Source organism: Anolis sagrei, chromosome 3 (assembly GCF_037176765.1).
Source record: "Anolis sagrei isolate rAnoSag1 chromosome 3, rAnoSag1.mat, whole genome shotgun sequence".
In the NCBI taxonomy this organism is placed as follows: Eukaryota; Metazoa; Chordata; class Lepidosauria; order Squamata; family Dactyloidae; genus Anolis; species Anolis sagrei.
Window position 1 is genome coordinate 142,180,641 of NC_090023.1, and position 24,198 is coordinate 142,204,838.

Sequence of the window (24,198 nt, forward strand, 5' to 3'; positions counted from 1 at the left end):
CAGTGTGATTCATACTATTCTCAGGGAAAGATGTGTAATCTGAGTTTGTGTGACATCACAGAAGCCCAGGAAAAAGATTCTACAGGGGACTTTGGCCGTTGACAATGACGCTGCAAAGTACGATGGCATCTGTTTAATTTGTGAGATTCATAAGAGGAATATCCTGAACTCTGGCACTATGTGTATATCTGATAATGTTTTCCTAAATTAAACTTCCTTTGAATCGAAGGTGGACTCTGAATACTACCTTCTGTATAAGGTTGTATCCATTTCTCTTAAATGACATTACTGTAGAGAGATCTGAGATAAGGTTTGTCTTGTAGCTGGGTAATATAATATGTGTATTGTAACATGAACATGATCTTTAATTATCCAGTATAGTAAGGCCTAACTGAAGAAATAAGACATATTTCTTTGCCTTTTTACATTTGCTCATTTATCAAAATGCATTAGATAAGTTAGTTAAATGTATGATGACAGGTTTTCACTTATCTTAATGAGCTGTAAAACACGTTTTCTGTCTACATCAGATTCTTTCTCTCTTTCTTCTCGGTCCTAGGATGTTGCTTTATCTTCTCGTATAGCACTACGGCAGTGGTTTTGAACCTGTGGTCCATGGACCACCAGTGGTCTGCAAGAACTAAAATATGGTCCACACCCTCATTGTTACTACTACAAATAATAACACAGCCCAACCAAAAAAAAAATTTTTTCTTGGTGTCTTTGTTTTTAGGCCTCTTCCTGGGGTTATTTGGGGTGCTGATGCAGAAAATTGCATTAGATAGATCACATCAGCTCTAGATTATTAAATATCATTTTCTGTAGGTGAGCAGATGGTGACTACTGGGTGGCATATGTTCTGTATCAGAAACTAGAGCTGACATGGTCTATCCAATGCAATTTTCTGAATCAGCACCCCAAATAAAGTTGACCAAAAACTGAATCGTAGCTCTTTTGGTACTAATATTGGAGTGTAGTCCCTGGTCAAAGTGGTCCCTGGTCATAGTGGTCGCTGGTCATAGTGGTCGCTGGTCAAAGTGGTCCCTGGTCAAAAAAGGCTGGGAACCACTTCTCTATGGGCTGAGGTTATACATTGTTTGGCAGCTTTCCTTATACATTTTGAAACCAGAAATTGAAAAAAGATGTCACTACACATGTCTTCATGCTACACATACCTTTTCACAGAATTAGCCCTGTGAATCATTGGAGGCTACCCACAATTAAGTGTCTATAGGATTACAATCTGAGTAGACAACTTTCTCAGACTTCTAGATTTCATTGAGATTTTCATTTGTTTACTAATAATTCTTATTTCTAGATGAATGCAGTTACTTGGGACTACTAGAAAGACAGTAAGATTTCACTTTCCAAGGCCAGTCACATATTCCAGTCAGATGTGTAGCAAGGTGAGATGCAACTTAGACACGCTTTGTACTACCTGACTGACTTATACAATGCAATTAAAGACTCAAAAGGAGTGAGCGAGGTATTAGCCCAATTGCTTCTTTATTTCTCAAAAAAATATTGTATTAAGTTAGAACCATACCTTTGTGCAGAGTGGAAGCTTATCTAGAGTTTGTTGCCCAGTTAGGCAGTTACTTTGGGGAAAGAATTCTAACACCCCTCTATTGTTCTCCTTCTCTCCTGTTCGCAAACTTAACTTTTTTTTCTCTTTATGATAAAACAGAGGATGTATGATGACAGGTATCAGAGGGAACGTTTGCTGCAATAACTGTTTTCTCCATTTGTGCTATATAGTCAAAGTCGTCTTCAAAAATGGGTTATCAAACATTAATTCTGTTGTGTATCATTATCTTTCTTTTTTAGTGGGAGAAGTTGTTCCAACCGAAATGAGAAATAATATTTGGACTTATCAGGAATTGTTAATTCACTGTCAAAAGATTTTCTATTGAACTCCATGATTTCACATTGATGTAGCATTGGGGGCTGTGAGGTGGTGGCTGGAGTGTGAAGGGATGGGTGTGTTATTTTCTTGTATTTAATTTTGTTGTACAACATACAATGGGAATACAATTATTCTATTCTTTGCATTAAGGATTACTTTACTTTTAATTTTTTCCATATATATATAATTTTAGTAATATATATTTATTTTAAGACATACACATACACAACATTTAGAATTCCCACCACCAATACAAGCAGGCCCGTAGCCAGAATTTCGTTTCGGGGGGGGGGGGGGCTAAAAAAATTTCAGGGGGGTTTCGGGGGGGGGCTGAGTTTCGGGGGGGCTGAGTCTGAGTGAAAGAGGGTCTACACTAGCAAACCTTTTGTACTGTTACCCCAATACCCCCATGCATATGGGATATATTGAGTATGGTGATCAGATCATATGAATAAACATAATAGTTTAAATAATGCACCAGTAAGGCCTTCTCACGGACCACCATGAGAATTTCGGGGGGGGGGGGGGGGCTGAAGCCCCTCAAGCCCCCCCCCCCCCCCCGGCTACATGCCTGAATACAAGGATTGTTTTCTTTTACATGTTAATTCTTTTTGAGATTATTTACATATTAAATAACATTTGTATCCTATTTCTTATAGCCTGATCTGTAGACTTATTCATCTTTCTTCAACTTTTCACAATTTATTTTCATTACCCTTAGAATCATTTAATTTTGCATCCATAATTTCAAATTCCATTTGATCCACCATATACAGATACCATTTATTTACTGTCCACTTTGATTTCTCTTTCCATCCCTATTGTTGTGATGAAGTCTTCAAGTAGTGATTCTACTGGGAGTATTAGGAGGGGAAGAAAGACTACTCGTGCGCAAGATTCTCTTGGTTGTGAACTAATAAACTTTACTTTTACTAAATACTAGTCTGGCGCTTTAAGGGATCTGTCTTGCAACACCTATATTATCACCACTTGTGTGCACTCAATTATTGCTTCCTTTAATTTCCTATTCCCCGTCTTTGTACTAAGACCGCCATTTATTTTGTAATCACCCAAACCATTCCTAATATTTGGTTTGACACATTTATGTTCCTCACTACCTCTGAGGATGCTTGCCATAGATGCAGGCGAAACGTCAGGAGAGAATGCCTCTAGACTAGGGGTCCTCAAACTAAGGCCCGGGGGCCGAATGCGGCCCTCCAAGGCCATTTACCCGGCCCTCACTTAGGGTCAACCTAAGTCTGTAACGACTTGAAAGCATACAACAACAACAACAACAACAACAATCCTATCTCATCAGCCAAAAGCAGGCCCACACTTCCCATTGAAATACTGATAAATTTATATTTTTAAAATTGTTCTTCATTTTAATTATTGTAGTGTTTTAAAGTGTTTTTGCACTACAAATAAGATATGTGCAGTGTGCATAGGAATTCATTCATATATATTTTTCAAATTATAATCCAGCCCTCCAACACTTTGAGGGACTGTGATCTGGCACTCTGTTTAAAAAGTTTGAGGACCCCTGCTCTAGACCATGGCCATACAGCCCGAAAAAACCTACAACAACCCAGTGATTCTGGCCATGAAAGCCTTCAACAATACATTTATGTATAGTCTGCCAGATGTATTGTACCTTTTCGTATTCCAACATTATGTGCATATGCCACCCTTTCTGTAGACATCCATGCCAGCACTGACTGCTTCCCTTTTTATAATTGGCAGGGTGAACAATACCACTTATGTAATATGAGGGTTATCCAGAAAGTTAGGTTACAAGGCATGTAGCTCTCGTGGCGAATTTTCGCAGGGGAAGTTGGTATCACTGCCATGTAGCGGGAAGCCATCAGAAGCTAACGAGCAGTACCAGTCGTCAATAGCTCATTGACTGGCATTGTGGTGAAGGTTAGAGATGAGCGTCCTCATTCTGTTCCTTCCAAGTGTGAAGCTTGCTCTGTGATATGCTATCTAAATGCTAAGGGCATGAACACTGCTGTGATTCATCACAAAATAGTTTCAGTTTATGGAGAGGACGTAATGTCAAGACAGCATGTGGCAAAATGGGTACAGAATATATTGTTAAACCATGAAAAAACTTCGCAGAGCCATCCAAAACAAATGTTGTGAGATGCTGATGACGGGAGTCTGTCTTCTTCATGACAATGCATGTCCGTACACCGCTCATGCAACACAAGAGTTGTTGACTTCATTTGGTTGGGATGTTTTAAGCCACCCCTCTCACAGCCCCGATCTCGCACCCAGTGACTATGTTCACCAAATTGAAGGAACACCTGGGTGAAAAACACTTTTCCCCTTGGCTTGCTGGGAAATCTGTCACCTGAATGCTATATTTGGAGAAATTCTAGAACAAAGCAGGATTCAGATAGTAAAATGAGAAAATTCTATATATTACCCTAAGGTTCTTTTTAGATATTCATAAAGATTTTTTTTTGCTTTGTTTAGGATACAGATGATAAAAATAGCACACTGTTAAAAGACCATGGACCGGAACATTCTAAAAACGTTTCAGAAAGGTATCGTTTTGGCATCTGGATGCATTTCCATTTATGTAATACAGTTTTGCTTGCAATTTTTCCAACAGGTGCAGTTGGCGCACAAGTTTTAATTGTGCACAGGCCCTTCCAGTTACCACAGATACCTGGGCCTCCAGATTCAATGCTGAGTCCAGGGGGACCCCCAAACTGCAGACCTGTGTCTTCAGTGGGGGCATAAAGGCAGACCCACCTAGCACAGGCTGAATCCCTGTCCCCTGATCTCCCTTCCAACTAACTAGGAGTACCTCTTTCTTGTCTGAATTAAGTTTCAATTTGTTTGTTCTCATCCAGTCCATTACGGATGACAGACACTTGTTTAAGGTCAGGACAGCTTTCTTGGCCTTAGGTGGAAAGGAATAGTAGAATTGGGTGTCACCTGCATATAGATGGCACTGAACTCCAAAACTCCGGATACCTCTCCCAGCGTTCTCATGTATACGTTAAACTGCATGGGGTACAAAATGGAACCCTGAGGAACCCCACAAGACAATGGCTAGGGATCAAACAGGAGTCCCCAGCATCACCTTCTGGGTAAGACCATCCAGGAAGGGCCAGAACCGCTATAAGACAGTGCCTCCCAATCCCATCCCAACGAGACGACCCAGAAGGATACCATGGTTGATGGCATTGAAAGCCACTGAGTGTTCCAGGATAACCAACAGGGACACACTCCCCCTGTCTAGCTCTCTGTGGAGGTCATTCACCAAGCGACCAAAGCTCTCTCTGTTCCATAACCAGGTCTAAAACCAGATTGAAATGGATCTAAATAATCCATTTCATCCAGAAGTCTCTGGAATTGGAGAGCCACCACATGCTCCAAGACCTTGCTCAGAAAGGGGAGGTTGGACACTAGCTGATAGTTGTCCATTATAGAGGGATTCAGGGATGGCTTTTCAAATATATGTCTCACAACTACCACCATTAGGTGAGCTGGAACGTCGCCTTGTTCCAAGGAGGCATTTTGATTCAAAATTCTGAAACTGGAATGCTAATTATAGGAAATTTGTATATACCCTTGTTCTATCTTATTTCCTACTTTTCTATCTTCTTCATAATATTCTCCTCCTTTCCATGTAACTATATTACCTTTCAATAAAAATTATTTTTTTTTCAAAAAAACCCAACAAATTAACTAACTAAATAACAAGATCCCTTGTTGTGCACATCAGTAAAAGCAGAAGTAAAAAAACTCCTTGGCAATTTTTGGAATTTTTATTCCCGCCATTGGAGCCCCCGGTGGTGCAGTGGGTTAAACCGCTGAGCTGCTAAACTTGTTGACCAAAAGGTCGCAGGTTCAAATCCGGGGAGCAGCGTGAGCTTCCACTGTTAGCCCCAGCTTTTGCCAACCTAGCAGTTTGAAAACATGCAAATGTGAGTAGATCAATAGGTACCGCTTTGACGGGAAGGTAACGGCACTCCATGCAGTCATGCCAGCCACATGCCCTTGGAGGTGTCTATGGACAACATCGGATCTTCGGCTTAGAAATGGAGATGAGCACCACCCCCCCAGAATCAGACACAACTAGACTTAATGTCAGGGGAAAATCTTTACCTTTACCTTTACTTTTACCCTTACCTTTGCCTTATAATGCCTAATAAAGCTGAAATTTTAAAGTCTTGAACATGGTTTTTAACACAGAACAGCAGTGGATGGAAACCAACCCGAGTAGCAAAGACATTTTCAACAACAACTCAGAACTATACTGTGATCTGGAGAAAACTTTCAGCGTCAGCCTTATTTATAACTCTGAGCTAATATTCCTTTTGAGAAACCCTTTCTCTGCACTTAAATTGGATATGTTAACTTTCAGCTCTGAGGACAGCGTTAGACTACAGTTGCCATCAACCAGAGCTAGCATGATCAGTGATGATAAAATGTATTTCATCGCATAATAGTCACATCCATGCTTTTGCTTTCCCCCTCAAAGTAGTCACACCCTTAGTTCATTCACGTGAGCAAGTGAACGTAGAGTTTGACTGCCCTTTTGGCAAGGGGGCAGCCTGTGCCCCTTTGCCAAAAGCTTCATTCACCCGCATGGGTGCTCCCTCAAAGAGAGAACCTGCACAGGTGAGTGAAGCATCCTCACAGCCTCACAGCCATATAGGCAGGTAACACTCCACCTATCTGAATGGCTGTGTCCTAAAAGGGAGCACCCGTGTGAGCTGATGACACTCCATCCACCTCCACGGCTGCAATTTCAAAGGAGCAGCCACACAAAGGGTGTGAAGAGTCACCTGCCTATTATGCAATGAAATACGGTATAGTAAAGTAATACAGTCAAAGTACTATCACAATTGTGTTCAAATAACTGTGCCTAATATATGATATCCTGTTGGATCAAGTATAGCTTCAGGCAAGGATGTTCCTAGCAATGGGAGAGGCCCAAATACTCTACAGAAATGAGCAAGGAAAAAGAGAAACAAGCACACTTGTTTTGGAATAATTTCATTCTCGTGCTATTGAAAGTATATCCAAAAGTACTATACCTTTTCTCATTCCCAATGTTAAATGAATAATGTTGTTCTGAAGCCCGCAGAAGTACAGCCTCCAAACACAGCAAAGACAGGACAGAAGACAGTCAGATGGTTATATGAGTGATGACGATGTTAGCATAGCCCAGAGACTGGCTACCTTCCCCAAAGGTATTTACATAAGCGCCTACCTTGACTGGTAGGAACGTGTCTCTAAACTGGCTATGGGTTAAGAAATGACAGGAAATTATGATTTTGATTGTTTATGGGTGTTTTCACACATCACTAAAAAACGTGCCAAAGCAGGTTAAAAAAACCTGCTTTGGTGCACATTTAAGTCCCCACCTCTACCCCAAAAAACTTGGGTTTTTCTTGGGAGAGGGTGTCTAGATGCCATCCTGACTACTAGGCCTGGGCGGTTTCGTTTCGTTAATTCATAATTCGTTAATAATTCGTTAATTTTTCCAATTACAAAACGATAACGAACCATTCTGGAGCAATCATAAAAAAAACGAATTTTTAAACACGTTTTGTAAATGCTTCGTATTTCGTTATTGTATTCGTTTCGTTATTGTTCTGAGGTCGTTTCGTTATTATTTCCGCATGTCTGGGCCAGTTTTATGGTTTAATTAGTGAAAAAAAATTATAATATCACACCAACAGTCAAGAACAGAGGGAGAGGGAAGCTTCAGAAGTTTTTGGAGGTTTTTTAGCGTATTTCGCGGTCGCGTCCGCCATTAACGAATCAATTCGTTATTGTTTCGGAAATCGATTCGTTAATTTTTTACCATTTACGAAATTTCGTAAATATCGAACTTTTTAAAAGGAAAATTTTGTAATTATTTTAAATATCGAAACAAAAAAAAAACCCCAAATACAAATCGATTTTAGAAACAAATTTTTGCGTTGTTACCCAGGCCTACTGACTACTATTTGGATGGCATGCAACCACCCCGAAGCCCCTCAAAAGAAAAAGAAAAAAATGTATCCGGCTGCCATTATGGTCCTCCTCGGATCCTCCTGGCATGAGGAAATATTAGCATAAAGGCTTCACTAGCATCCCAGACTATTCAGTCCCTTTAGTCATATTATCCTCAAAAATATGTTTTAGCTGCTTCTTTCAGAATTACTTTCTTATCAAATAATAATGATTAATTGTGTCTCTAATTAAATGCCCTCTTTCTGTTTACCAAATTAAAACAAGAGGATTATGATCTGATGTTGTTCTAGGCAAAATATTCACACTTTTCATTTTTCTATGATATGGATTTAGATATCAGTCCTCAAAAATGACTTGAATTTTTTATATCAGCAGAGAATTCCTTTCTTGCAATTCTCATTTCATTTAACATTTGGGCTAATTCAGTTGATTTGGGGTGGTCCACAGATGTTCTTCTAACTCAGTGGTTCTCAACCTGTGGGTCCCCAGATGTTTTGGCCTCTAACTCCCAGAAATCCTAACAGATGGTAAACTGGCTGTTGTAGGCCAAAACACCTGGGGACTCACAGGTTGAGAACTACTGTTCTAATTCCTTTAGCAGCCATTTGTCTTGTAATCATTAAAACTTTCAATATATTCCAAAATAAGCACTAATCTATAACTACTTTGACAGTTGCCAATTGATTTTACAGTAACTTGAACATTCCCATAGAGGTATGTCCTGTACACTTGGTGGCACTGAGCTGCAAATACTTTCTAGTTCTCCTCTCCATTTTGGGCCCTTCCAGATATAATTAAATTCTGGGAGGAACTAGGATAATAGTCCTGACAGCCACTCCAAACCCTGGGCCTCCTGCATCAACCAAATGTCGCCCCCACCCCCCCCCCTTCCAGCTGCTCATTTCCCCCAAAACTTACATGAGGGGCCTGAGTGCATGCTCAGACACCTCTGTGAAAAGCTCCTAGCGTGTCACAATGATGTGTCAGGAAGTTGGGAGGGCAACGGAGGAAAATCCCTCCGTCCATTCCACCCCCCAATCTCCCGATGTATCCTTTTGATGCTTTAGGACTTTTCCTCAGAGGAGCCAGAGGGTGGGTCTAAACAGCCCCTTTATTGCAGAAACTTCCGCAATAAAAAGGGGGCTGTCCAGACAATGTTTTGGACAATTCCGAATTAATTCACCACAAACCAGGAAAACCCCGAATTAATTTGCCACAAACCAGGAAAAACATAGTTTGTGGCAAATTTGTGGCAAATTAATTAGATAATGGGTTTATTCCGCGCCTTCTTGGAACCCACTACTTTTGGTGTCTGGATTGCAGTCCAGACATAATTTCCACAATTTTCCTGACTAAATTGGCCCGGAAAACTCTGGGAATCCCAACCCCCTCCCCCAAAGCCCCCAAACCCCCCTTAAAAGTAAAATAAATTTACTCGGCCTCCATTACAGTGTTGCTGGAGCTCTCCTGTTGCATAGAAATGACACTCCAGGAGAGCTGGGGGTGGGGAAGGAAGAGTGGTTTTCCTCTTCTATGTGCCAGGAGAGCTCCGGCAACACTGTAATGGAGGCCGGGTAAGTTTATTTTACTTTTAAAAGAGGTTTTAGGGCTTTGGGGGAGGGGGGGAGGGTCTCCACATGTTCTGCTGGGCCAGTCCCAAAAGAACATTAGGACACCCACCCCAGAAAGTGCACGCTTTCTAGGGTGGATGTGGACAGGCCCCCAGGAACATCCACATTTTTTAAACACAGATGCTCCTGGGATAACAGCCTGTCTGGAAAGGCTCTAAGCATGCAGCCAGGCACCTCATGTAAGTTTTGGGGGGAAATGGAGGACTGGGAGAAGAGGGTAGGAGTAACATCCAGCTCCTTTGGACTCCAGGAGCCCAAAGAACTGGAATCGCTGTGGGGATTGACCCAAAGATCTTTCTCCGCCGCGGAGAGGCCCGGACTACCATCGTCGCGCGCTGTTTGGCCCCTGCCGCCCCCACTGCCACGGTGGATGGTAAGAAGACCGGCGTGGGGCCGCTGAGCTGCCGGGTCGCTGAAGGAGGGCGGCGTTAAGGGAGGGACGCCTGACTGCAGCTAGGCCGTCGGCATCCATCGCGGCCGAGTGCGGCCTGGCCTCCCTGAGCCGCCAAACCTCCGCCGCCGCCGCTGCCGCCGCCGCCGAGTGCTGCCGGGCCGGAAGGGAGGCCGAGTGCCGCCTGGCCTCCCTGGGCCGCCAAGCCACCGCCGCCGCCGCTGCCGCCGCCGCCGAGTGCTGCCGGGCCGGAAGGGAGGCCGAGTGCTGCCTGGCCTCCCTGGGCCGCCAAGCCACCGCCGCCGGCCGCCGGGTGGGGGGCTGGGCGCTCCCTGGCCTCCGCACCCGCGGTCGGTGAGGGAGCCATCGTCGGGCTGCTACTCGGCTGCTGCTGGGCTGCTGGGCCGCCGGCCCGTTCCGCCATCGGACGGGCTCGCCCTCTCCTTCCATCTCAGGCGAGTTTTCCATTCTGGGCGTGCAGTTTCCACCGAGCCTTCCATCGTCGGCCGGGTTCGCCCCGCCTTTCCATCATCGGGCGAGCCCACCCGCTGGCACAGAGACTGGGATTCCGTGCTGCCTGCCCCTTGGGCTGGCCATTGTTGACCACCGAGAGCCGCTTGGGCCGCCGCAGGGTTGCTGGGACATCGAGCTGTTCCACCTTTTGGGCCAATCCGATCCCGCTGAGCGTTACCCGGCCATGGCCGCGGCTGCGTAGCCACTCCACCTTGTGTAGATCGCTTTGTGGATCTTGTGTAGACCATCTGTGTAGACCGCTTTGTGGATCTTGGGTAGATCGCTTTGTGTAGACCGCCTTGTGGAGCTGGGCCGGCCATTCGTTGTGGATTTCTGTATAGATCTTATGCTGGTTTCTCCGCTGTTATCTTACTGAGCAAGAGTGTGTTTGATCATCTGTGCTGCCCCACCACCGAGTTATCAACTCCGGAAGCCTATCCGCTGGTTTACCAACCGTCGAGTGTCATTTTGGGGTCATAGCAACACTTAACTAACTACCATCACTATCGCCCATAAGGGGGTAGTCGTAGAGCATCAACTAGCACTTTCCTGGTAGTCATTATTGCCATCTGTTATTATTGTGATAAGAACATATTAGAGCACTTAGGCGCCTGCCACCTGCTGCTAGACTGCACCAGCACTTTCACCCCTTCCCTGTCCCTCTGTGCCGCACTTTACATAGCTAAGTAGAGCACTTTAGACCTAGCACTTTATTAATGTGCCTTTGAATGTGTGTTGCTGCTAAGTAATTTACGTTCATTTATGCTCACTGACGGACTGCTCCTGAAATCTAAGCACTTTAAGAACTGATCTGCTGAAGCAGTCGGAACACCGACTATCATCTGTACTGCTGTTACCCATGTGGTCCCCTGCCCCCCTTTGTATACTGCTTCTGCTGCTCTGGTGTAGCGGAGGGGGCAGAAGAGGAAGTGGCCCGGAGCCGGTGTTTGAGGGTGTGGTGGGGAGGGGGGAGGAGGGGGAGGGAGGATGCTGGCAAGAACCAATAAACTTAATAACAAACGTAGGAGAAAGCAATCCTATGGCTTATAGCTGCGGCATGGAGGGGGGGAGGTGTTCCACTAGCCGAGGGGCCCCCATAGAGGTCGTGGTGGGAAGGAGGAGATGCGGGAGAAGGAGACCCCGAATTCGGCCTAATTCGGACCGTTTTTCCAAATTAACTATTCCCAATAGGTTTCCTAAGGTAACTTGGTGTAACCAGGTGAGCGGGCCCTCTGGCTTGAAGGTGGTGTTGTTGAACGCTAGGTCTGTCAACGGAAAAACAACTTGGATTCAGGATTTAATCCTGGAGGAGCGGGCAGACCTGGCGTGCATCACGGAGACCTGGCTGGATGAAGCGGGGGGCGTAAATCTCTCCCAGCTTTGCCCTCCAGGTTTCTCCGTGCAACACCAACCTAGAGCCGGAGGACGGGGAGGCGGGGTCGCAGTGGTCTATAGAGATACCATCCATCTAACCAGGAGCCCCATCCCGCAGACCACAAATTTTGAATCTGTCTACCTGAGGGTGGGTGACCGGGACAGAATAGGGATTCTGCTAGTGTACCGTCCACCTCGCTGCACTACAGTCTCCCTACCTGAGCTAGCGGGGGTGGTCTCGAGCCTGGCGGTGGAGTCCCAACGGCTTCTTGTGCTGGGGGACTTCAACATCCACGCCGAGGCAACCCTCACAGGTGCGGCTCAGGACTTCATGTCCGCCATGGCAACCATGGGGCTGTCCCAACAAATAACTGGCCCCACCCACTGTGCTGGACACACATTGGACTTGGTTTTCTGCCAGGGATGGGAGCAGGGTGGCGGTGTGGAGGAGCTGTCCATCTCTCCGTTGCCGTGGACCGACCATTTCCTGATTAGATTTAGGCTCACTGCGCCCCCTAACCTCCGCAGGGGTGGAGGACCCATTAAGATGGTCCGCCCCAGGAGGCTAATGGATCCGACTGGATTCCTGACGGCTCTTGGGGAGTTTCCCGCCACCGCGGTAGGTGATCATGTCGAGGCCTTGGTCGCTCTCTGGAATGGGGAGATGACCAGGGCTATTGACAAGATCGCTCCGGAACGTCCCCTCTCAAGTAACCGAGCTAAACCAGCCCCTTGGTTTACTGAGGAGTTGGCAGCGATGAAGCGAAGGAAGAGGGTTCTAGAGAGCGTGTGGCGCTCGGACCCAAGCGAGTCAAACCGAACACGGTTTGTGTCCTTTTTAAGGGCATATGCCGCGGCAATAAAGGCCGCAAAGAAAACCTTCTTTGCAGCCACTATTGCGTCTGCAAAAAACCGTCCGGCGGAGTTGTTCCGGGTTGTCAGAGGTCTTTTAACTCCCCCTATCTCAGGCGGGAGCCCTGACAACTCGGCAGCGCGCTGTGAAGCATTTGCTCGGTTCTTTGCAGACAAAGTCGCTTTGATCCGCTCTGGGCTGGACGCCACATTAGATGCAGTCTCGGTGGATGTGACACAAGCACCTGCTTGTCCGATTTTGTTGGATTCTTTTCAGTTTGTGAAACCCGAGGATGTGGACAAGATACTTGGAGGAATGAGACCCACCACGTCCATCCTAGACCCCTGCCCATCCTGGCTTCTGAAGGAGGCCAGAGGGGGATTGGCCGAGTGGGTAACGGTGGTGGTTAATGCCTCCCTTCGGGAAGGCAAGATTCCAGCGAGCCTAAAACAGGCTATTATAAAGCCGCTGTTGAAGAAACCATCACTTGACCCCACTAAATTGGACAACTTTCGGCCTGTTTCCAATCTTCCCTTCTTGGGCAAAGTCATGGAAAGCGTGGTGGCCTCACAACTCCAGGTATTCTTGAGAGACACGGATTATCTGGATCCGGCACAGTCTGGCTTCAGACCGGGACATGGTACCGAGACGGTCTTGGTCGCCTTAGTGGATGATCTGCGCCGGGAGCTAGACAGGGGGAGTGTGTCCCTGTTGGTGCTCCTGGACCTCTCAGCGGCCTTCGATACCGTCGACCACGGTATTCTTCTGGGGCGCCTTGCAGAGATGGGTCTCGGGGGCACTGCTCTGCAGTGGCTCCAGTCATTTCTGGAGGGCCGCACTCAGAAGGTGTTACTGGGGGACTCCTGTTCAACGCCACAGCCGTTGACATGTGGCGTTCCTCAGGGTTCCATCTTGTCCCCCTTGCTGTTTAACATCTACATGAAGCCGCTGGGTGAGATCATCCGGAGTTTCGGGGTGCGGTGTCACCTGTACGCAGATGACGTCCAATTCTGTCACTCCTTCCCACCTGCTACTAAGGAGGCCGTCAAAGTCCTGAACCGGTGCCTGGCCGCTGTAATGGTCTGGATGAGGGCGAACAAACTGAAACTAAATCCAGACAAGACAGAGGTACTCCTGGTCAGTCGTAAGGCCGAACAGGGTATAGGGTTACAGCCTGTGCTGGACGGGGTCGCACTCCCCTTGAAGGCGCAGGTTCGCAGCTTGGGTGTGACCCTGGATTCATCCCTGAGCCTGGAGCCTCAGGTTTCAGCGGTGACCAGGGGAGCATTTGCACAGCTTCGGCTCGTGCGCCAGCTGCGCCCGTATCTTGGGAAGTCTGACTTGGCCACGGTGGTACATGCTTTGGTCACATCCCGCCTCGACTACTGCAACGCTCTCTACGTGGGGCTGCCCTTGAAGACGGCCCGGAAGCTCTAGCTAGTCCAACGCGCGGCAGCCGTGTTGTTAACGGGAGCAGGACGCAGAGAGCGTACAACGCCCCTGCTGTCCCAGCTCCACTGGCTGCCGATTCGCTACCGGGCCCAATTTAAGGTGCTGGTGTTATCCTACAAAGCCCTAAACGGTTCCGGCCCAAAGTACCTTACAGACCGCATCTCGGCCTACGAGCCCACGAGGGCCTTGAGATCTTCCGGGGAGGCCCTTCTCTCGGTCCCGCCTGCCTCACAGGCACGTCTGGCGGGGACGAGGGAGCGGGCCTTCTCGGTGGTGGCCCCCCGGCTGTGGAACACCCTCCCTGCTGAAGTTAGACAGGCGCCCTCCTTGATGGCCTTTCGCAGGGGCCTGAAAACATGGCTCTTCGAGCAGGCCTTCAACTGAGTGTATCGTGAAACGACTCTGGAATGAACTAGGACTATGAATCTCGGCTATGACCCCAGGACCTGACGAAGCGGATTTTTAGTATAAGTATATGTTATGTTGTATTTGTCTGGTTTGTATTGTCATTATTCACTGTACACTGTCTTTTTGTTGTTGTTCACCGCCCCGAGTCGCCCCTAGGGCTGAGAGGGGCGGTCAATAAATGCAATAAATAAATAAATAAATAAATAAATAAAACCTGCCACTTTCCAAAGCAAGTGCGGATGTTTCCACACTCTGACCCCATGTTAAGGTTAAGATAGCAATCTTTCTGAAAGTTGACTGCCAGTCTGAAAACATTTACCTTTTGAAAGCTCTGTTGAAAAGACCTCTCCAATTAGAAATGGTTTTAAAAATTATCTATCATTTAGGAGGGGCCACACTGGTCAGTGAAGAGGAATTGCTTCAGCTGGCTAAGGTGAGACCACCACAATCAAATGGTGGTTCACGATGTAATATTGAAAATCTAATACAGAAGATTAAGACACAGATAGAACAGCAGGAGGCCCTTAAAGAATTTATGGTAAGTTCCCCATGCTCAAGTGAGAGTTTTGTTTATTAATTTATTATACTTATTTATACCCTGCTTTATCTCTCCCAAAGGGGACTCAAAGCGGCTTAACATAGAAGCATTAGTACACAATTTAAAATATACAAATATACAAACATTAAAACAGAATTAAATAAACCCCATTCAAACATATTCGATGCATATTCAAAGACAAAATCACAGCAATAAGCTTTTCTTTGATGACAGGAAGGACTGAGGAAAAAAGCTTCATTATGCGATAACTGTGGTTCCATATTCTCAATGACATTTCAGAGATTCACACAATATATACCTACCTACCTACCAATACCTATATGCAGGTATAGATACAATCTTGAGATGTGATACATGTTCATTCATATTTGCATCCTTCTGAAATAAGAATTAATGAGTCATGCATCAGGTGTGCACAGAAGCATTTAATGCACCCATATATATATATATATATATATATATATATATATATATTCTGACAGGGTATAACTGGTTTATACAGGAACTAGTTACATTCTCTACATTTTACATTTAAAACTATGGTTCAACACTACATTGGAATAATGCAACAAACCACAAAAAATGCCACAGGAACCTCTCTTTGTACCTGATGATGGATAGATCTCTGAGTCGCATTTAATCACCCCCATCTAGTCCTGCGTTGCTTCCAAACAACAGTTAGGGACTTCTACAGCATAATTTGGCTTAAAAGAGAGCTAGAACTGAGTATCATCAACTTACTGATGAGCCCTGACCTCAAAATGCCATGTGATATTTCCCAATGGCTTCATGTAAACGTGGAAAAGTACGTATAAGGAACCTGTGAAATCCCACAGGATAATAGACAAGATGCTAAACAACAATTCATGATCAGAAATATCTGGGCACATTAAGGACTTCCCCCACAACTCTTTGGGACATCATCTGGATGGCTCACTTTAAAGTGCAGGAACTCCCACTCTAAAGGGGCTGTCTGGAAGCACTTCTAGGTGTACAACCATCTATGGTAATATCCTTGCACATTGATCATGTTTAATTTAATTTTGTTTTAGAGTTTAGAACATATCAAACCACTTGATGACTGCCATGTTGCCAAAGCACCAGAAAACCGAGAAAAGAACAGATACCGAGATATCCTCCCATGTAAGCAAAAATAACTATTAGATCAGGGAGAATGCTTGGAAGAGAAGGTCCAATGCTTTGGGGCTCATAAATCCACACTTCAACATATTAGGGAGGAATAGGTTGCCTTGGACATAGCAGAGCAGATTGTTTTGTAGGAAAACCAGACAGGGGATCTCTGTCAGGGGGTGGTTACTCCCCAAACATAGGAAGTAGACACTTGGAGGAAGATTACACGTAGGAATAGAAGCACCTGAGTCATTTTGGAAGTTTGGAACTATAAAATCAATTTGAGGTTCTGTCCAGAATCATTGATGATGCAGAACAATATGAAGTGCAACAAAGCTTGTCCTCGGGGAAAGTGCAGGTGCCCCTGGAAGAGTAATACATGGGAACCCCCCGCCAAACATCCAAGAAGACTGTAGGGGACTCCCTGCTGAGGGGCACAAAACCAATGGTTTATGTACCTGACAGGATGACTCGAGGTGCTTATCATCAGTAAAATGATAGATCTGGAAATCGGGATTTGACCTCTGTTATGTGGGTTTCCCTGAAAATACAGGATTTCTGTTTGGTATTAGTAGAGCACACCATTTACTACAAAGGGCACCCAAATCAGTTCCATGTTGGGCAAACTACACATGAAGCTGATATGGGATAATGTATGTAAATGCTAGCTTAACACAGCCTTGATCTGTATTGACCAAAGGTTGCTCTAGTATTCGAAGCAACTTTGGGAGCATGCAAACAGTTGAGCAAGTTCTGAAATGAACAAGCGATACCCTCTCAGCCCACAAAATATAGTGATAAATTCACCTTAGGGTTGTTGTGTGCTTTCAAGAAACTTCTTGAAAGCACACAACAGCAACATTGTTTCAAAACTATTATTTTAAATATGTTGTTAGCCAACTTGATTTTCATTATTGGGAGAAAAGTGGGATAGAAATTAATAAAAAAATTACCTATGTTAACCCCCACCCCAATCAGTAACAGGGTCCTACATTTTACAATTGCCCTAACATTTCCTTGATGATGAATTAAAAATTCGAATTAATAATGTTCATGAATGCTTTGTTTCTTATTAATAGACCTGTAGGCTCTTGCTCTCTTTTTAGATGATCTAACAAGAGTTACCCTTGGAGAAAAGAAAGACTTCATCAATGCCAGTTACATTCGTGTTCCAGTGGGCGAAGAAGAGCTCTTTTACATCTCAACCCAAGGCCCTCTTCCTTTCACCACAAATGACTTCTGGCAAATGGTCTGGGAAAACCACTCCAATGTCATTGCCATGATTACAAGAGAAAAGGAGCATGGGATACAGAAATGCCATCGATACTGGCCTGAGCCTCCCAGTGATTCTATTGATTTGACCCAGTTCCAGTTGCGACTGGATAACTACCAAATCCTGAATTGTTTTGTTATTAGAATAATAGAAGTGATGAACAAGCAGGTATGGATATAATGCTTTCCTTCTATGCACATTCAGACCATTATACCTTTTTTTCACTAAGCATTACATTGTGGCATTCATTCATGCCAAAATATTCTAACAATATTATGTTGAGGCTTATTCAAGTAAAATCATGAAACCTTTGCTTTAATTTAAAAAACTTAGACAATTAGACAGTTACCGAGTTACAAACATCTGACTTACAAATGACTCATAGTTAAGAATGAGGGTGAGACAACAGAAAGTGAGAGAAAAATTCCCCTAGGAAGGGAAATTCACTCCTGAAGAAGTTATCATGGGGAAAAGATATCTGCACTGAAGCTATCTCACCAATCCTTTTTTCTATGTCAACTCAAAATGTTCAAATTCCAAATGTCACAGGGACAGAAATTGATGTGAAATCTTCTGAACCGGGGAACAGACAGCAAAGCAAATGTCACAGGGAGTGTTAACCCTTCCCTATGCTATCCAAAACTATATATATATAGTTTTGGATAGCATATATATATATATAGCTTTTGACAAGAAATCCCTTTGTCTTGAACAAGGACAAATACAGGACATTACATATATCAATCATCTCTAATTTCTCTCTAATTGTCTAAGAACTGACTCATGCATGGATACATGACCCCTGTTGCCTCTTTCCTTTGCAGACATTGGAGAAGCGCCTGGTGCATCACCTCCAGCTCACAACCTGGCCTGACCATGGCACACCCAGATCATCGGAAGACCTTCTCAAGTTTGTTCGTTACATGAGAAACATTCACCGGTCAGGCCCTATCATTGCACACTGCAGTGCTGGCATTGGAAGGAGTGGAGTTCTGCTTTGTGTGGATGTTTTGTTGCGCTACGTAGAAAAGGATATTCCTGTATGTTCATTCAAATTCATTTTTTAAAAAGTAAATAATCCCTTCTTTGTAATTCTACAAAAAGGGGGAGCAGCTACTTCAGTTCAATACAAAGTTATTTTGCAACAATATTTTTTAAAAATATGACATCTCAATCATTGATTTGTATCTATGTATCATCATCCCTCCTTTTCCTTTTTTCAATGAATTTTCTTTTTTAATGTTTCTTTTTAAAATTTTTGATACAACTTAAACATATCAAAGACATGCTTTGCAAAAGATTTATACAGGTAAACATTTACTAACTAAGGACCCTTCCAGACAGGCCCAAAACACGAGACCAGTCTCACTTTTTACCTGAGGTGTCCAAACAATGCCTCAGGTTAAAGTGATTTAATGTGGAGAAAACTGGGTCTTCCCAGTTTGTTCCACATTAATTTGACACCTGGAAAGATTCGGACCCTAAGCTAAGGTCCGAATCTTTCCAGGTGCTGGGCCTGTGCAGATTGATTTCCAAGACTGCTTCCGCACTTCCAGGAGTCAATTCCCAGAGCATTCCCAGTTTTTTGAGCTCCTGGAGCCTCTGCTGACTAAAAGCACTTCTTCAGTTCAAGGCTTCATTAAAATCTGCACTTGGAGATAATTGACCAGGCGCAGAGCCTTTCCCAGGCTCGAGATCTTGGGAATCTCTTTGTAGCAATACAGGCCTCTCTAAGCCATCAACTGAACTGCATACACACCTCACATCTCTAAAACCAGACATAGGAAACAAACCTAGGAAACAGACCATCAGGAACAGACCATCAGGAACATGTCCATGAAGATGTTTCCTTCAGGAACATCTTCATGGACAGCATCCCCATTCCTATCAGAGGAATCAACTTGAACCTTAACAACATTGTCATTCCCATCATCCAAAGCAACCTGATCATTAGATACAATCACAGGCTGAACAGGCTGACATACAAGTTGAGTGGAATGTCCAAAAATGTCCAGTAGAGGAGAACAGAAAAAAGAAAGAAGAAAACTATATAATTAAGTAGATTGTAACATAGGAGAAGCTACAGAAATAACAAACAACAATGAAAAATGAAAATCATCTGGTAATACAGAAAATAAAAATTGTTTTAAAAAAATCAAGGATTAATAATGTACCCTAAAAACAAAATAAATAATTAAAAATAAGAATTCCCCCAAAATTGAAGAGCAGAAAAAATAAATAAATCCGGAAAGCAAAACCAGGTATAATTATATAGATATGTAATATAATTATAATAATATCTGGTTTTGCTTTTTGGATTTTTTTCTACTCTGCAATTTTGGAGAAATTCTTATTTTTAATTATTTAGTTTGTTTTTAGGATACATACTGAAACTAATGCCAGTGCAATGACTCCATGACCCACTAGATGTCATCCTTTAACTAAGTTATAAAACTCTGTGTTCAGGTAGTCTAAATCAGCACTTCTTGAACTTTTACACTTATGATCCCTTTCAGCCCAATACATTTTGACGTGACCCCCAGATATATAGGTATATAAAATAATTATAAACATCAAATGTTTACTGATAACAAATCAGAATTTGCAAGGCTTGCTAAACAGGGCGATGATCCTTCTTCGGAAGTAAGCTGAGGCATCTTCTGCAGAGTCCACTGTGTGAAAGTTGGTAAATGTGAATGAGCAGAATAAAAGTAGAAGTTTTACCACAGTATTTAAACCAAGGTATATCCTACTGTATAATAAAATGTCAGGCTTGTAAAACAAGTAACTGTATCTTTACTTTAGCTCAAAGGTTCAAACATCGCAACAATGTATACATTGGTCCAACTTACCTATCCAAATGTATCTCTCCTTATGAACGATCTAGGACATTAAGATCTTTTTGGGAGGCCCTGCTCTCGGTCCCACCTTCCTCACAGATTCGTTTGGCGGGGACGAGAGACAGCCTTCTCAGTGGTGGCCCCTCAACTGTGGAACGCTCTGCCTAGAGATATAAGATCGGTCCCCTCCCTCCTGACTTTTTGAAGAAAGGTGAAAACTTGGCTTTTTGAGCCTGCCTTCCCAAATATGGCATAGTTATACAAAATCATGGAACCACTTGACATGGAGATGCTCACAATAATGTTTTTAAGGCTTTGTACGGTTTTTTATATTCTTATATTGCATGCTAATCCTTTTAACAGTATTTAATTATTGTTTTACTCGTTTTAATTGTTGAGGCATCAAATTGTTGCCAATAGTGAACTGCTCCGAGTTGCCTCTGGGCTGAGAGGGGTGATATATAAATGTGGTAAATAAATAAATAATAAATCAGTCTCTTTGAATTCAGGCAGGGAACAGAGGAATAAAATAGCCCTTTTAAATAGTCCTTTTAAATATGCCATAAAATGATCGATCCTTAAGATAGTTGGCAGCCAGCACTTTCTCTTCACTGTTCAAAGTGAGAACAATGGCAGAAAGACAGCTAGAACCATTGGCCTCAGCAGCTAGCCAAAGACATATCATGGCATCCTTTTTCAAATCTTCACACACTGTAAACATCGCACAACAGATTCATGTGAATGTCTAAAACAGCCACAAGGTGACATTCAGATACCTTTTACTTTTGCCATTTTTTTTCGGAACCCTAACATTATGCACTTTATATTTAACTTGCTTAGGTACCCGACAATGCCCAGGTTAGGGATTCTGTAATGATAATTATTAGAATTTTAAAAGTGCCGAAACACAACTGACCAGATGGTAAATGAGAGGGAACCACATCATTCCATGGGAATGTTTTATTTGTGCTCCTTTGTTTTTATTTCCTGTGCCCTGCAATGGTCTCTCACTGATTCCTAACAAGCATGGCAATGTGCATCAGTGCATCTCAGTGGATTGGAAAAGAGAGAAAAAACTTTCCTGGTTTGGTTCCAATCCACAATCAGCAGATACTGCGGTCACTGTCCCAGCCTTGAAATGGGTCCTGGGGAAATTGTGTATATGTTCCACAATAGAACCAGTTCAGTTTAATCCTAACTCAGTTTTAGCATTTGCGTATAACATTCTCCTGTTGCTTATTCTATTTGTTATCATAAGTAGGAAATAAATAATCTTTCTTTCCTACAGTTCGACATCAAGCAGATTGTAACACATTTGAGGCATCAGCGATGTGGCATGATCCAAACCAAGGTAAAGATACTGAGCTCAATTGTTCAAGACTTGTGGCCCTATCACACCACACTGTTATAGAGCTATAATTCCACTTATATTGCCATGGGAGCATGGGAGCATTTTTGTGCCTGATGGGCAGACCAAGCAAAGCAAGGTAAAGTTCAGAAACTGATTTAAGTGTTGCTCAGGGACGTGATGTGTAGCATCCACCCAGCTCCTGAGCCAGATCAGGGGTGAATAGTGCACCACACTCCAAATCAGCATTGCTTTTTTTGCCCTGTTAAGATGCACCCGGTGGTATAGCAGGTTAAACCACTACGCTGCAAAACTTGGTGACCGCAAGGCCAGTGGTTCGAATCTGTGGGATGGGGTGAGCTCCCACTGTTAGCCCCAGTTTCTGCCAACCCAGCAGTTCAAAAACATGCAAATGTGAGTAGATCAATGGGTACCACTTCGGCAGGAAGGTAACAATGCTCCATGCACCATTCCTTCTCAACCTACCTGTTGCCGTGACTCTTTAATACAGTCCCTCATGTTAGGGTGACCCCCAACCATATAATTATTTTTGTTGCTACTTCATAACTGTCATTTTGCTATTATGAATCACAATGTAAATATCTGATATGCAGGATGTGTTTTCATACACTGGACCAAACTTGGCACAAATAACCGATATGCCCAAATTTGAATACTGGTGGGTTTGGGGGGAATTGATTTTGTCATTTGGGAGTTGTAGTTGCTGGGATTTATAGTTGACCTACCATCAAAGAGCATTCTGAACTCCACCAACAATAGAACTGAACCACAGAACTCCCATGACTAAAAGAATATACTGGAAGGGTTTGGTGGGCATTGACCTTGAGTTTTGGAGTTGTCGTTCACCTACATCCAGAGAGCACTGTGGACTCAAAAAATGATGGATCCGGACCAAACTTGGCATGGATACTGACTATACACAAATGTGAACACTGGTGGGGTTTGGGGAAAATAGATCTTGGTGTTTGGGAGTTGTAGTTGCTAGGATTTATCAATCACCTACAATCAAAGAGCATTTTGAACCACATCAATGATAGAATTAGGCCAAACTTCCCACACAGAACCGCCATGATCAACAGAAAATACTGTGTTTTCTGATGGTTTTTGGCAACCCCACTGACACCCCCTCATGACCCCCCCAAGGGTCCCGACCGCCAGGTTGAGAAACCCTGCCTTAGAGTCAGACTCGACTAGACTTAATGTCGAGGGAAACCCTTTACCTTTATCTAAGATACACCCCAGGAAGATAAGCTTGATATCTTGTCCAAGTTTTTCTCTGTGAAGGGATGTTAGCAATACATTTAGCCAAGGGTAAACCATACTTCATGTGTGCAGAGGTGTGCTAATGCTTAGCCTTGTTTTAATAGAACAATGAATTCCACTCGTCTGTAACAGTATCATTAAAAAAGGATGGCCCCCTCCAAGGAATAGGTCCTATAGACATCGTGTCTGAAAGTGTAATTTCCAAGCAGAACTGAGTCCTATTACATTCACATTTTGCAAGCTAACTTTTATTTATAAGTAAGGACATATTTTAAAAAACCATCTTTAGGGTTTATATTGAACATCCCCGCACAATACCAGACTTTTCATTACATCCTGTTTTGAAAAATGGCCCAGAAGGACCTGAAATCATGGCCACAATGCTTCAGGAAAGCAGAATTTCAATTCCACTCGTTTAAAAAGCTGTAATTGGGCTGTTCAAACTTTTCACAGCCTTTGTATGGTAATTTAGAAAGCAAAATGGAGAAAGATGTTAAGTATTATCTAGCCTTGTCTTAAGACGCTTTACTTTTAGACTGTCATTGTCAAATTTTGTTCATAGCACTTCCTAGGAATTGTAAGGACATAAAGGAGCACAAATAGGAGGATAATGCACCACAACACTGGATTGGGCCCACATTATTAATCAGTATAAAAAGGTTCATACTATATCAGAGGTAGTAATCCTTGACGTTACTATAATAGTGCTAGTTCTATATATGTGTCCATTCCCATAGCTAGAATATTTCTACAACTGATTGTTTTACAGTGCCTATAATCCTGTGACAAGAAATATAACCGTCTGTTTCCCTCTTCTTGCCCAGGAACAGTATGTGTTTTGTTATGAAATAGCTCTTCACGTCCTGAAGAACATTCAGAGCATGAGGTCCTAACATCCACAGTAAAGAAAACACAACTTTTACATCTCCAGGCGACTCATCTTATTAACTGCAACTCATTCCATCAAGCTGTCCAAGGGACAATAGGAAGTGCTATATAAATAGAATTGTGCTATATTTTCTGTATCAATTTGATTTTTAAAGCACTCTCTAGGCAAAGTAGGCAGAACAGTGGCAACATATGCAGGAAATTTAGATATAAAAATATGTGCTTGTAACAGAATTCACTTCTGCTAGCCTTTGTAATGTTACTTTTTGCCCCAGTTTATCAGAGATTAATAAGTATGCATGGCAGTTGTTTTCATTCATGTGTATTTAAGCTACATGAGACTTTGCTGTTGCTGAAGAAGA

General features: G+C 43.5%; 1 protein-coding gene across 1 annotated transcript; it reads left to right on the forward strand.

Annotated features, from left to right (window-relative positions):
• Positions 1-1,322: 1,322 nt before the first annotated feature.
• On the forward strand, positions 1,323-23,873 carry PTPN20 (protein tyrosine phosphatase non-receptor type 20). The gene is made up of 9 exons (XM_067466928.1): positions 1,323-1,406; positions 4,388-4,458; positions 7,010-7,122; positions 14,900-15,051; positions 16,125-16,215; positions 17,310-17,644; positions 18,301-18,516; positions 21,605-21,667; positions 23,773-23,873. Exons 1-9 carry the CDS (start codon positions 1,323-1,325, stop codon positions 23,839-23,841), a joined length of 1,194 nt encoding a protein of 397 aa, XP_067323029.1. The 3' UTR covers positions 23,842-23,873.
• The last annotated feature ends 325 nt before the right edge of the window (positions 23,874-24,198 follow it).